Raw genomic sequence first — 15137 nt, 5'->3', positions numbered from 1 at the left:
ACTCTGAAAAACAAACTGAGGGTTCTAGAGGGGAGGGGGGTGGGAGGATGGGTTAGCCTGGTGGTGGGTATTGAGGAGGGCACATTCTGCATGGAGCACTGGGTGTTACGCACAAACAATGAATCATGGAACACTACATCTAAAACTAATGATGTAATGTATGGGGATAATATAAGAATAAAAAAATTAAAAAAAAAAAAAGCTTATGTAACAGTTTAAATTCTATGAAAGTTGGAATCCATTTCGGAGGTACATACTGAATCCTAGCACTTCAGAACAGGAAAATTTAACTTTGCACTGTGGGGATTACTTCAATCCTGAAGCAAAAGACAAAAGAGTCTACTCTTCACTCAGCAATGTCTCTGCAGTGGTAGTTGTTCCAGAAGAATTAAAACTTGCACTAGAAAAACTAGGCTCTTAAGAAGGACTAAAGGCAAACTGTAATTTGTGTTTTGAAATTATTAGAGATTTAAACAGTTATATTAAAAAATTTTAAAGTAGCATATTTCTAATTGAATAAAGCAAGCCACAGGCAGTGGGAGTATGAAAAGGACATTTAAAAATACAGGAAAAGATTTCCATTTCCAACCATATGGTATAGTAGGTGTCCTGAAATATGCTCCTGCTACAAATCACCTCACTGAACATAAGAGGATAAAGACTTTGTGTTGCTATATTTCAACAATGAGAGGGAATGAGAACAGAAAGGAAGACAGGAAGAGAGAAAGAGAGAGAGAGAAAGAAATGAGGGGCTAAAAACAAGAACTACAAATATAATCACAGCTAAATTCCTGATTCATTGCACACCAATCCTAGTATTCCAGAATGTTCTAATTTACCCCCCAGATAAGGGGGGAAAGCCTTAAATCTGTTAAAAACAAACAAACAAACAAAAAAAACTCTAAGTAAAACAATGAACCAAACAAAAAACTTCAGTCACAAAGGGGAAATAACAAGAAAGCCTCTCCATCAATGCTGGGGAAGGAAAGGGGCTGAGAGGGGAAGATGGAGTGGAGGGATGGGGAAAGCAAAGACTCCTCTGTGAATTCCTACACAATAATTTGCTTTCAAGAGGGAGGAAAATGGTGCTTATACCCAATGGTCTGAAATCTAAGTGCACTGCTTTAGGGAAAAGAGAAAGGTGACCCTTCAGGTAGATGTCATGTCTCTACAGGTGGCACAGTAGGAGCAAAACCATAAAATAGCTCTTTAGAGGGAGGCAGAGAAGTGGAGCTGGCACACAAAGCCCTGGCAGTTCAGGGCACTGCCCTAGGGAAAAGGACTGAGTTGCGTTTAACACTTGCCATGGTTCTCAGCACCCAGCATGGCTCTATGGGATTGAGAGAAGGAATACAACTCTAAGACATTCCCCCACCCAGGAAAGAACTAGCAGAATTAAGCAAGTGCATCCACAGAGAAGGTCTGAGAGACTCCCCACCCCACCCTACAAAATCCCTACTCTAGCCATTCCCTCCTAAAGCAAGAGCATAAAGACTGGAAGAAGTGACAATTTCTTTAAATGTGCAGACACCAATCAAGGCTACCAGGATCAAAAAGAAATCAGGGAAATATGACACCAGAAAAAAAAAAAAACAAAAAAAGCTCCAAAAGCAGACTATAAGGATATAAATATCTATGAATTGCCTAACAAAGAATTCAAAATAATCTTAAAGAAGCTCCATAAGCTACAAGAAAACACAGAGATAATCAACAAAATCAGGAAAATAATACATGAACAAAATGAAAAGTCCAACGAAGAGATAAAAACCATAAAAAAAGGACCAAACAAAAATCTGGTATGAAGAATATAATGAATGAACTGAAAAATTCAGCAGAGAGCTTCAAAGGCAGACTCAATCAAGCAAAAAAAAGAATCTGTGAACTCAAAGACAGATCATTTGAAATTATCCAATCAGAGAAGAGAAAAGAAAAAAAGAGTAAAGAAAGCCTTACAGGTCTTACTGACATCAACTAAGTCAACACATGCATTATGGAGGTCCCATAAGCAAGAGAAACACAAAGAAATAGAAAGCTAATTTAAAGAAATAATACCAAAGAACTTCCTAAACTTGGGTAAAGAAACAGACATCCAGATTCATGAAGCTTAAAGAATCCCAAACGAGTTGCACAAAAGGGATTACCAAGGACACCAAGAAACCTTATAACTAAATTGGCAAAATTCACAAAGACTGAATTATGAAAGCAGCTGGAGAAAAGCAACCAATCAAACAAAGGGTACCCCCCTCCTTATGATACTATCAGTATATTTCTCAGTAGAAACCTTGTTGGCCAGAAAAGTGTGTTAAATTCACTTAAAGTGCAGAAAGAAAAAGAAACTACCAACCAAGAATACTATACCCATCAAACTGCCCTTTAAAAATGAAGATTTAAAAAAAAAAAAAAAGGAAAAGGAAGGAGAGCTAAGAACTTTCCCCGGCAAACAAAAACTGAAGGAGTTCGATACCACCAGAAGTCCCAACATCTGTGAGAACACTGCCTTACAAAAAGTGTTAAAGAGAGTTCATCAAGATGAAATAAAAGGATGCTAAATAGCAACATTAAAAAAAATGAAAGTACAGGGATGCCTGGGTGGTGCAGACAGTTAAGCATCTGACTCTTGGTTTCGGCTCAGGTTGTGATCTCAGGGTCATGGGATCAAGCCCCGCATAGGGCTCTGTGCTCAGTGCAGAGTGTGCTTAAAAATTCTCTCGCCTGGGTCACCTTGGTGGCTCAGTCATTAAGCGTCTGCCTTCGGCTCAGGTCATGATCCCAGGATCCTGGGATAAAGCCCTGCATCGGGCTCCCTGCTCAGTGGGAAGCCAACTTCTCCCTCTCCCACTCCCCCTGCTTGTGTTCCCTCTCTATGTCTCTCTCTGTCAAATAAATAAATAAAATCTTTAAAAAAAATTTCTCTCTCCCTCTCCCTCCCTTCTCCCCCCCCATTCTCACCCGCTCACTCTCTCTCTAAAATAAATAAATCTTTAAAAAAAAATAGAAGTATAAATCTCACTGGTAAATGTAAATATATGTGCAAATACAAAATAATGTAACACTATAGGGGTGACACAGAAATCATTAATTAAAGCGAGTATAAAAGTTATAGACATAAGTATTAACAATAAATGTAACCATAATGGATGCACACTATAAAAGATGTGAATTGTGAAATCAGTAACAAAGTGTGGGGGGGATATAAAAATGTAGATTTTTCATGTGCAGTTAAGTTATCCACTTAAAATAGACTGATTAATATAAGATTTATATATAAGCTTCATGATAACCACAAAGGAAATAACTAAAGAAAGGAATCAAAACATATCAATACAAAAAAATCAGCAAATAACAAAGGAAGACAGCACCAGAGGAAGAGAGTAATAAACTACACAGCAGACAAAAATCAATTAACAAACTGGAAAGAGTAAGCCCTTATGTAACAATAATTACTTTAAATGTAAACAGATTAAAACCCCCTTCTCAAAACACACAGAGCAGCTTAATGGATAAAGCAAGACCCAACTCTATGCTGTGTACAAGAAAGTGACTTTAGATTTAAGGAAACTCATAGGCTGAAAGTGTAGGATGAAAAAAGATCTGCAGATGAAAACCAGAGCAAGGATGCTATACTTACATCTGGAAAAAAATCACCTCGACACAGTAAAAAAAACTGTCATAAAAAACAAAGAAAGTCATTATGTAATGATTAAAGAGTCAATTCAACAGAACGATATAATAATTATAAATATATCTGCATCAAACATAGAGTATATAAACATATAATGCAAACACTGACAGAACTGAAGAAAAAAATGACATCAATATAATAATACTAGGACACTTTAATACTCCAATTTCAATAATGGATAGAATATTTAGACATAAAATCAGTAAGGAACCACCAGACTTGAACAACACTACACACCAAATGGACTTAACAGAAATACAGAACTTTCCACAAATAGTCATGTTTATAGACACATTATTCATAAGAGCCAAAAGGTGAAAAGTAACCCATTCTGTCTATCAATGGATGAATGGATAACAAAACTTGGCATTTATGTATATGGAATGTTATGCAGCCTTTTAAAAGGAAGAAAATTCTAAGACATGGTACAATATGAATGAACCTTGAGGACATTAAGTGAAATAAGCCAATTACAGAAAGACAATTACTATATGATTCCACTTACATGAGGTATGTAGAAGAATCAAACTCAAAGAAACAAAAAATTGAATGGTGGCTGCCCGGACCTGGAGAATGAGGAAATGGGGAGTTAACATGCCCTACCCACAATGGTGGAATGAATTACATATGAAATGAGAAAGTCTGTAAAATAATGTAAACAATGTTATCACCTATAATAACCTACATACAAAAAAAAGCCACCCAACAAAAATACACTTTTTTTTTTTCAAGTACTCAAACAATGATTACCAAGATAGACCATGTTCTGGACCTTCTAACATAGCTCAACAAATTTAAAAGAATTGAAATCAATGACATCCTTTGGGTAAATACCCAGTAGTGTGATTGCTGAATCACAGGGTAGTTCTATTTTTAGCTTTTTAAAGAACCTCCATATTGTTTTTCCAGAGTGGCTGCACCAGTTTGCATTCCCAACAACAGTTTAAGAGGGGTCCCCTTTCTTCACAGCCTCGCCAACACCTCTTGGCTCCTGTGTTGTTAATTTTGGCCATTCTGACAGGTGTGAGGTGATATCTCATTGTAGTTTTGATTTGCATTTTATTTGCATTTCCCTGTAATCTGTTGATTACAAAGATGTTGAGCATCTTTTCATGTGTCTTTTGCCATCTGTAGGTCTTCTTTGGAAAAATGTCTATTCATGTCTTCTGCCCATTTTTTAACTAGCTTATTTGTCTTCTGGGTGTTGAGTTTTGTTAAGTTTTTTATATATTTTGGATACTAACTCTTTATGAGATATGTGATTTGCAAATATCTTCTCCCATTCTGTTGGTTGCCTTTTAGTTTTGTTGGTGTTTTCTTCACTGTGCAGAAGCTTTTTATTTTTATGAAGTCCCAATAGATCATTTTTTGCTTTGGTTTATCTTGCCTCAGGAGACATATCTTAGTAAGAAGTTGCTATGGCCGATGTCAAAGAGGTTACTCTGCCTGTGTTGTCCTCTAGGATTTTAATGGTTTCCTGTCTCACATTTAGGTCTTTCATCCATTCTGAATTTATTTTTGTGTATTATGTGAGAAATTTCATTCTTTTGCAGGTTGCTGTCCAGTTTTCCCAACACCATTTATTGAAGGGACTGTCTTTTTCCATTGGATATTCTTTCCTGCTTTCTTGAGTATTAACTGACCATATAGTTGTAGGTCCATTTCTGGTTTTTCTATTCTTTTCCATTGATCTATGTGTCTGTTTTTAATGCCAGTACCACAGGTCTTGATCACTACAGCTATGTAATGTAACTTGAAGTCCGGAATTGTGATGCCTCCAGCTTTGCTTTTCTTTGCTTTGGCTATTTGGAGTCTTTTGCAGTTCCATACAAATTTTAGGATTGTTTGTTCCAGCTCTGTGAAAAGTGCTGGTGGTATTCTGATAGGGATTGCATTAAATGTGTAGATTACTTTGAGTAATATAGATATCTTAACAATATTTGTTCTTCCAATCTATGAAGATGGAATGTTTTTCCATTTATGTCTTCAATTTCTTTCATCAGTGTTTTCTCATCTTATTTTATTTAAATTCAAATAATTAAATATAGTGTATCATTAGTTTCAGATGTAGAGTTCAGTTATTCATCAGTTGCATGTAACACCCAGTACTCATTACATCATATGCCCTCCTTAATGTCTATCACCCAGTTACTCCATCCCCCCACCCACCACCCCTCCAGCAACCCTCAGTTTGTTTCCTAAGTTAAGATTCTCCTATGGTTTATCTCCCTCTCTGATTTCCCTTATTTTTCTGATTTTCCCTATTTTTCCCCTTCTTTCCCCTATGATTCTGTTTTCTTAAATTCCACATGTAAGTGAAAGCATATAATTGTCTTTCTCTGATTAACTTATTTCACTTAGCATAATACCCTCCAGTTCCACCCACATCACTGCAAATGGTAAGATTTCAGCCTTTTTGATGGCTGAGTAATATTCCTGTGTGGGGTGTGTGTGTGTGTGTGTGTGTGTGTATCACATCTTTATCCATTCATTTGTCGATGGTGGGCTCTTTCCAAGTTTGGCTATTGTGGACACTGCTGCTACAAACATTGGGGTGCAAGTGCCCTTTCGGATCACTACATTTGTATCTTTGGGGTAAATACCTAGTAGTACAATTGCTGGGTCGTAGGGTAGCTCTATCTTCAACTTTTTGAGGAAGCTCCAGATTATTTTCCAGAGTGGCTGCACCAGCTTGCATTCCCACCAACAGTGTTTTATAGTTTTCAGAGTAGAGTGCTCGCTTTGGCAGCACATACACTAAAAATAATTTTCAGAGCAGAGATCTTTTACCTCTTTGATTAGGGTTATTCCTAAGTATCTTATGGTTTTGGGTGCCATTAGAAATGGGACTGATTCCTTGATTTCTCTTTCTGCTGCTTCATTATTGGTGTATAGAAATGCAACAGATTTCTGTGTGTTGATTTCATACCCAGAGACTTTACTGGATTTATGAATCAGTTTTAGCAGTTTTTTGGTGGAGTCTTTTGGGTTTTCTGTATAGATTATATGTCATCTGCAAATAGTGAAAGGATAAAAAAAATATTTGAGGGGATACATGCACCCCAATGTTTACAGCAGCATTATCAACAATAGCTAAATTATGGAAACAGCCCAAATGTTCACTGACTGATGAATGGATAAAGAAGGTGTGATATATATATATATATATACAACAGAATATTCAGCCATAAAATGAATGAAATCTTGCCCTATGCAACAACATGGATGGAGCTAGAGAATATTTTTTTTTTTTAAAGATTTTATTTATTTATTTGAGAGAGAGAGAATGAGAGAGAGCACATGAGAGGGGGGAGGATCGGAGGGAGAAGCAGACTCCCTGCAGAGCAGGGAGTCCGATGAGGGACTCGATCCAGGGACTCCAGGATCATGACCTGAGCCGAAGGCAGTCGCTTAACCAACTGAGCCACCCAGGCGCCCAACTGAGCCACCCAGGCGCCCTAGAGAATATTATACTAAGCAAAATAAGTCAGTGAGAGAAGACAAATACCATATTACTCAAATGTGGCATTTAAGAAACAAAACGGAGAGGGAGGCAAACCATAAGAGACTTTAACTACAGGAAACAAACTGATAGGTGCTGGAAGGGGAAGGAGGCAGTTGGAGGGGATAGGTTAAATGGGTGATGGGGATTAAGGAGGGCATGTATTATGAGGAGCACTGGGTTATATGTAAGTGATGAATGACAATTCTACTCCAGAAACCAATACGACACTATACATTAACTAACTACAATTTAAATAAAATCTTGGAAGAAAAAAAAGAAAAGAAATAAAACAAAGGAGCGAGAAAAAAAGAGAGAGAGAGAGAGGCAAGCCAAGACACAGACTCTTCACTACAGAGAACACACGGCTGGTCACCAGAGGGGAGGGGGGAGGAGAACAGGTGATGGGGAATCAGGAGTGCACTTGTCGTGATGAGCACCAGGTGATGTATCACTGATTGAATCACTAAATTCTACACCTGAAACTAATATTACACTGTATGTGAACTAACTGGAATTTAAATAAAAATTTAGAAAAATTAAATAAAATCAATGACATATGAAAATACGTGAGATGCAGGTAAAGCAATGCTGAGTGGAAATTTACAGCACAAACCTTCATATGAGGCAAGGAAAAAAAAAAACAAAACAATAACCAACGTCCCTACCTCAAGAAACTATAAAAAGAACCAGAAGACAAAAAAGGAAGCAAATAGAAAAAAAGGAAGTTGGAAGTGAAATTTAATGGAACTGAAAATAGGAAAACAATATAGTCAATGTCACACAAAGCTAGTTCTTCATAAAGATCAATAAAATTAATAAAGTTTTAGCAAGAGTGAGAAAAATAACAGAGAAGACCAAACAGAAGGATCAGCAATGAAATGGAGAGTATTACTAACAGGCATTGAAGATAAGTAACAGAAAACTCCACAGGACCTTATGTTCAAGCATATGACAACTTAGAAATGGACCAATTATTCAAACACCACCAACTATAAAAATTCAACTACAATAAAAATAAGTATCAGAATAGTTCTATAACTATTAAAGGTTATACATATTAATATGTATAGATGTAAGATGTAAGAAATATGTAAGAAAAATGTAAGAAAAAGCTCCCTAAATAAAAATATCCTGGTTTCCCAAGAAAAGTCTACCAAACATTTCAAAAACTATGTGTTTTGTAAGAACACATAGTATGTAAGATGTATATGTATGTAATGTAAGAAATACGTAAGAAATATGTAAGCTCCCTAAATAAAAATATCCTGGTTTCCCAAGAAAAGTCTACCAAAGATTTCAAAAACTAATGCTGAATTTAAATAATCTCTTCCAGAAAATAGAAGAGAAGGTAAAACCTCCCACTTTGTGAAGCTAGTATTACCTAGACACCAAAACCAGACAGAGTCTGTATCAAAGAACAACTATGGACTAATATCTCTCACGAACTCAATATAATATGAACAAACTAAATCCAACCATGTCTACAACATTATACAACATGACCATGTGGGATTTATTCCAGGTAGACAAGGTTGCTTCATTATTCTTAAAACCAATCAATGTAATCCACATATCCACAAATAAAAGAAGAAAAATCCTATGATCTCAAAAATTAACTCAGAAAAGCCTTGGACAACATCCAATACTTACTGTTAATAAAATCTCACCAAAATAAGATTACAGGGAATTGTTTCAGAATTATTTACAAAAAACATCTACAAAAAACCTACAGCATAGTACTTCATGTTGAAAGAATGAATGCTTTCTCCATAAACTCAGAAAAAGAAATGATATCTACTCTCACTACTCATATTAAACACAGCACTGGATGCTTTAGTCACTTCAGTAAATCAAAAAATCAGTAAAGAGGCAAACATACAGATTGGAAAGGAAAAAATAAAACTGCCTCTATTAGGAAATGACATGACTGTCAGCAAAGAAAATCCCAAGGAATATAAAACACTCCCCAATACAAAAAAACCTCCTAGAGCTAATATCTAAGTTCAGCATGTGCCTCAGAAACAAGATGAATACATGCTGATAAAATGCATTACCATGCACTGACAATGAACATCTAGAAACCAAAATTAAAACAGTATTTCTTAAGGTTGTTCCATAGAAAAGGAAACACTTAGTACGAACTTATTAAAATGTATAGGTTACGTATGCTCAAACTTAGAAAAAAGATGTAGAGATATATCATGTGCGTAGACTGGAAGAAAGAACACAGTAGAAGTGTAAGTTATTCCCAAATTTATACAGAGGCATACCTCAGAGATATTGTGGGTTTGGCTCCAACGACCACTCCAAAGCCAGTATCACAATAAAGTGACCCAAATGAATTTTTTGGTTTCCCCAGGCATACAAAAATTGTATTCACACAATCTTCTAGCCTATTAAGTGTGCAATAGCAGCAGTATATCTAAACAAAATATTGTTCAGATCTTAACTAAAATATACTTTTTTGCTAAACAGTGCTGGCCATCATCTGAGCTATCAGGAAGTCGTGGTCTTTTTGTTGGTGGAGGGTCTGCCTCAATGCTGACGGCTGCTGACTGATCAGGGTGGTGGTGGCTGAAGGATGGCGTGGCCATTTCTTAATAAGACAACAATGAACTTTGCTACATCGATCGACTCTTGCTTTCACGAATGTTTTCTCTGTAGCATGTGATGCTGTTTGATATTTACCCACAGACCTTCTTTCAAAGTGGGAGTCAATCCTCTCAAACTCCGCCACCGATGCTTTATCAGCTAAGTTTCTGCAATATTCTAAATCCTTTGTTGTCACTTCAACAGTCTTCACAGCATTCTCACAAGAAGGAGATTTCATCTCAAGAAACCACTTTCTTTGCTCATCCATAAGCAGCAACTCCTCATCTGTTCAAGTTTGATCCTGAGATTCCAGCAATTCAGTCCCATCTTCAGGCTTCACTTCTAGTTCCAGTTCTCTGGCCGTTTCCACCACATCTGCAGTAACTTCCTCCACTGAAGTCTGGAACCTTCAATTTGTAAAGAAATGCAGTAACTGTGAAGCGCAATAAAGCAAGGCACTATGAAACGGGGTATGCCTGTGCAGGACTGATTAACATAATTCCTACCAACTTCCCGAAGGTTTTTGTAGACATACACAAACTTTAGCTAAAATTTAATGATGCACAGATCCTAAAATAGAACAATCTTGCTAAGACAGAAATACAATGGGATGAATAAAGGCCCATCATTAAGGCCACAGTAGTTAAGACAGTGACGTATTGAGAGAGGCATAAACACAAAGAAGGGAAAAGGATAAAGAACCCAGAAATAGAGCTACACAAATATCTCAACTACAGTTTAACAAAGGAACCAAAGCTATTCAATGGAGAAAGGACAGCAATTTTAACAAAGGATGCTGGAGAAATGGGACATCCACAGGCAAAAGAGTAACAACAAAAATAGCCTTGCCCTAAATCTCATACATAAAGCAAAACTAACTCAAAATGATTGTAGATATCATTTGTAAAGCAACAAAAAAAATGTTAAATGTAAAAAAAAAATTTTTAAAAGAGGAAAATCTTCAGAATGTAGGACTGTACAAAAAGTTCTTAGACTTGATCCAAAAAAAAAACACCCCTGTAAAAGGAAAAATGGATACACTTGACTTCATAAATATTAAAAACTTCTTTCCTTAAAAACCAATGTGAAGAGGAAGAAAAGACAAGCTAAAATCTAGGAGAAAATATTTACAAACAAAATATGAGAAAAACACTAGATCTAGAATATATGAAGAACCCTTTTACTTTCAAAAAAGCAAACAATTCCAACAGAAAATGAGCAGCAGAGAGTTCATCAAAAGGATGTGCAGGTGGCAAATAAGCCTAACAAAAAAATGACCAACATCATTAGCAATTAGTGAAATGCAAATTAAAACCATAATGGGATATTATGAAATAACTTCCATGGGGGATAAAATAAACAATAGTTGCAATACCACATGCAGATAAGAACTTGGTACATGTACCACCTTGGACGAATCTGTAGGAAACTACATTGACGGAAAAAAGCCAATCCCGAAAGGTTACATTCTTTATGATTACTGAAACTTTAGAAACGGAGGGCAGAATAGTGAATGTCAAGCGTTATGGGAAACGAGCGGGGGGTGGGGGGTGGGAGTCAGAAAAGATGTGGGCATGGATATAAAAAAGCAACACAGGATCCTTGTGGGACTGGAACTGTCTATATCTGGACTATGGTGGTGGATACATGACTCTGCACAAGAACTTAACACACAGAAATGAAACGAGTAAACTGGCCAAAGCTAAATGAGAGCAGTGGATTGTAGCAATGTCAATAACCCTACTTGTGATACTGTTCTCTATCAGTATGTTTGCAAGACATTAGCATTGGGAGAAACCGAGCAAAATGTACAAGGGATTTCCCTATAATATTTTTACATCTGTAAGGCTACTTAAAATTCTCCTCAGTATTTTCATGTAAAATAAAAAGATCTTAAAACAACTGATGTATGAGTGTCCCTTTATAATTGTTACAGTAATTTTACAACAAGGCCACAAATTCTATGGCATTCATCTCATAAAGTAATGGTGTCTGAACCCCTTTCTTTAAATCAGGCAGACCTATGAATGCTTTGACTAAGATACTACAATACATAAGATGCCAAATAACTCCCAAAGCTGGGTCAGAAAAAGCCTATGGTTTATGCTTTCCCTTCTCAGAACACTCATCCTTCTATGGCTTTCTTACAGAAGGTGACCCCCTGTCTCAGAAACAAACCATTTGCTGTGAGAAGTTTAAACCACATGGATGTTTGAAAATATGGAGATGGTAGAGAACAGAGAATGTAGGAGAGAAAAAAGAAAAACAGAAGAAATCATAGCTGTAATTTTCAAGAAATTGATGGAAGACATGAAATCATAGATTCAATAACCACAAGCCAATCTCACACAGAACACATACAAACAAGACCAAACCAAAGCAACCATAATCAAATTGCTAAGAACTAAAGATACAGAAAAAAAACTATTGAAAGCAGAGAAAAAAAAAACACATTAAATACGGAAAAACAACCACCTCTAGGGGCACCTGGGAGGCTTAGCCAATTAAGCGTCCTACTCTTGGTTTCTGCTCAGGTCATGTTCTCAGGGTCCTAAGATCAAGCCCCGGGTTGGCTCTGCACTGGGTGTGGACCCTGCTTAAGATTCTCTCTCTCCCTCTGCTCTTCCCCCCCCCCCCAACACCCCCTGCTCTCTCTCTCAAATAAATAAATAAGTCTGAAAAAGAAAAAACTTGTAAATAATGGACTTCTTATCAGAAACAATAGAGGTTAAGAAGAGAGTGGAAAAAAATACTGAAAATGCTGAAAAAGTAGCCTACCAGACCAAAATTCTCTAACCAATGAAATATTCTTCATAAATAAAATAAAATTTATAGGTAAAAGGAAACTGAAAGAATCCTTTGTCAGCAGATCATAACCACAACAAATGCAACAGAAGATTTTTCAGACTAAAGGGAAATAGTATCAGATAAAACCTTTGATCCTCAGAAGAAAGGAAGAACATAGAAAATGGTACTCTACATGTAAAAGACTATTTGTTCTTTAAATATCTTTAAAATATGTATGACTGTTTACAGCAAATGCCTTCAAAAGTATTTTTATAGATTATAATATAGGTGGATAGAATGATAATGCATAAAGGATGAGGGTGGTTTAGAAACAAATGAAGCTATAAATGGCAACATTTCTATATTTAGCAGGAAGGGGCAAAATATAAATTTTAAGTGAACTGTGAAATAATAAAAGATGTATATCACAATTTTTAGAGCAACCACTCAAACAAATAAGGCAAAGAATATATATCGCTATGAGAATAGGTAACTAAAAATAAAATTCTGAGAGGCCCATTTGCTTATCTTTGGCAGTCTAAGGGGAAGGTTTCCAATCAGGGATTCAACGGGACAGTAGCAAAGAAACCCACAGGCTTGTTGCAGAGGGAACAGACAGAAACTCCCATCTCTCCCTGTTCCCCTGAAGTAGGTACATGTGCATAATTTAAATGCTGCTTCCTGAGGACCTTCTAATCAGCCTACATATTAGTACTGAGGAGATGTTCCCTTTGGGACCCTGACAGATTTTGGCACACCATCAACTAGTGGAAACCGCAAAAAACAAAGAAGGTGGCTTGGTAAATCACAAAAGTATGAAGACAACCAAGAGTCAAAGCAGGGTTGAATGATAAGGTTCAACTCCTATAAGAGACCATACCTTCAAGACTGGGAGAGGTGGTTGTTTTATCTAATATAGAAATCAACACAAAGTATTTAAGGAACATAAAGAAACAGCAGAATATGTTCAAACAACAGAACAAGATAAAACCCCAGAAAAAGACCTAACTGAAATGGAGATAACTGATTTACCTGATAAAGATTTTAAAGTAATGGTCATAAAGATACTCAATGAGGTCAAAAGAACAATGCATGAACACAGTGAGAATTTCAACAAATATAAAAAGTATTAGTACCAAACAGAAATCACAGAACAACTGAGCAGAAAATTCAAGAGAGGGACTCATTGTAGACAAGATAAAGTAGAAGAAAGGACCAGCAACCCTGATAACAGAGCAATGAGGATCATCCAATCAGAAGAGTAAAAAGAAAAAAGACTGAAATAGAATGAAGACACATAAGGGACTTCAGAACAGCATCAAGTGGCCCAATATTCACATTATGGGAGTCCCAAAAAGAGAAGAGAGAGAAAAGGGGCAGAAAGCTATCTGAAGAAATAATGGCTGAAAACATCCCTAACCTTAAGAAGGTAACATATATCCAGACCTTGGAAACCCAAATAGTCCTGAACAAGAAGAATCCAAAGAAACCCACAGCATTTATTTATTTATTAAATTATCAAAAACTAAATACAGAAAAAGAATCTTATAAGCAGCAAAAGAAAAACAACTTGCTATATACAAGGAACCCCCACAGGACTATTAATGGGTTTTCAACAGTAACTCTATAGGCCAAAAGGGAATGGCACAATATTTTCCAGAAGCTAAAAGATAAAAACTGCCAAACATGGATACTCTTACAGAGAAAGTTGTATAACAACTGAAAGGAGACAAAGAGTTCTGCATACATTCAGAAGTTGAAAGAGTTCCTCACCACCAGACTGGCCTCATGAAAAAATGTTAAAGGGAGTTAACTTTAAGCTAAAAAAGGGAAAGCATGTTAAGTAGTAAAAGAAAAACATGTGAAAGTACAAATTTCAAAGGAAAAGGTAAATCTACAGTGGAATTCTGAATAATCTAGTGTTAATAGTTTAATCACTTACAAATATAGTATGAAGTTCAAAAGACAAAAGATAGTAGAAATAACTACAACTATAACAAATATAATAATTTGTTAATGGATATACAAGATAAGATTTAAACATGGACATAAAAACATAAAACATTAAGGGGAGTAAAAGTATAAAGCTTCAGAATTCATGTGAATAAAATGTTATAACTCAAATATTTTATGTAATTTTCATGGTAAACCACAAAGCAAAAATCTATAGTAAGTACACACAAGATAAAGAGAAAAGAATCTAAACATAACATTGCAGAAAGTGACCAAGAGAAAAAGAAAGGAAAAAGGGAATTTAAAAAAAGCCACAAAACAAATGACAAAATGCTGATAAATCCATACCTAACTACCTGAAAAGTAAAGGGACTAAAATTTCCAATCAAAAGGCATAGAGTGGTTGACTGAATACAAAACAAGACCTAACTGTATGCTGTCTACATGAAATTCACTTCAGGTTTAAGGAAACACAAAAAAAGAAAGTGAAGGAACAGAAAATGCTATTCCATGTAAATGGAAACCAAAAGAAGGTGGGAAAAGCTATACTTATATAAGACAAAATAGATTTTAAGGCAAAATATGTAGTAAGAGTCATTATATGTCCATCAACTGATG

General features: G+C 36.0%; 1 protein-coding gene across 12 annotated transcripts in view; it reads right to left on the bottom strand.

Annotated features, from left to right (window-relative positions):
- Window positions 1-15137, bottom strand: part of ZPBP (zona pellucida binding protein) — a 136078-nt gene that overhangs the window by 59087 nt on the left and 61854 nt on the right. For 9 of the 12 annotated variants that reach the window (XR_010406629.1, XR_010406627.1, XR_010406628.1 and 6 more), the window contains one exon: window positions 3629-3664. The exons of 1 other annotated variant lie outside the window; for it this stretch is intronic. Coding sequence is in view for 8 of the 11 variants with exons in the window: in XM_064575484.1 (XP_064431554.1) it covers window positions 3629-3664 (36 nt within the window). In the remaining 3 variants the exon portion in view is untranslated. Of the gene's footprint in view, window positions 1-3628; window positions 3665-4187; window positions 4249-9164; window positions 10187-15137 lie in introns of those variants that run through there. 2 more of the 12 variants (XM_064575491.1, XM_054505365.2) reach the window with 2 other exon arrangements.

This window comes from Mirounga angustirostris, unplaced genomic scaffold, assembly GCF_029215605.1.
Source record: "Mirounga angustirostris isolate CCGP_5_RB_7025 unplaced genomic scaffold, mMirAng1.0.hap1 SCAF_12, whole genome shotgun sequence".
Taxonomy (NCBI): domain Eukaryota; kingdom Metazoa; phylum Chordata; class Mammalia; order Carnivora; family Phocidae; genus Mirounga; species Mirounga angustirostris.
This window is presented reverse-complemented; position numbering and strand designations above follow the sequence as displayed.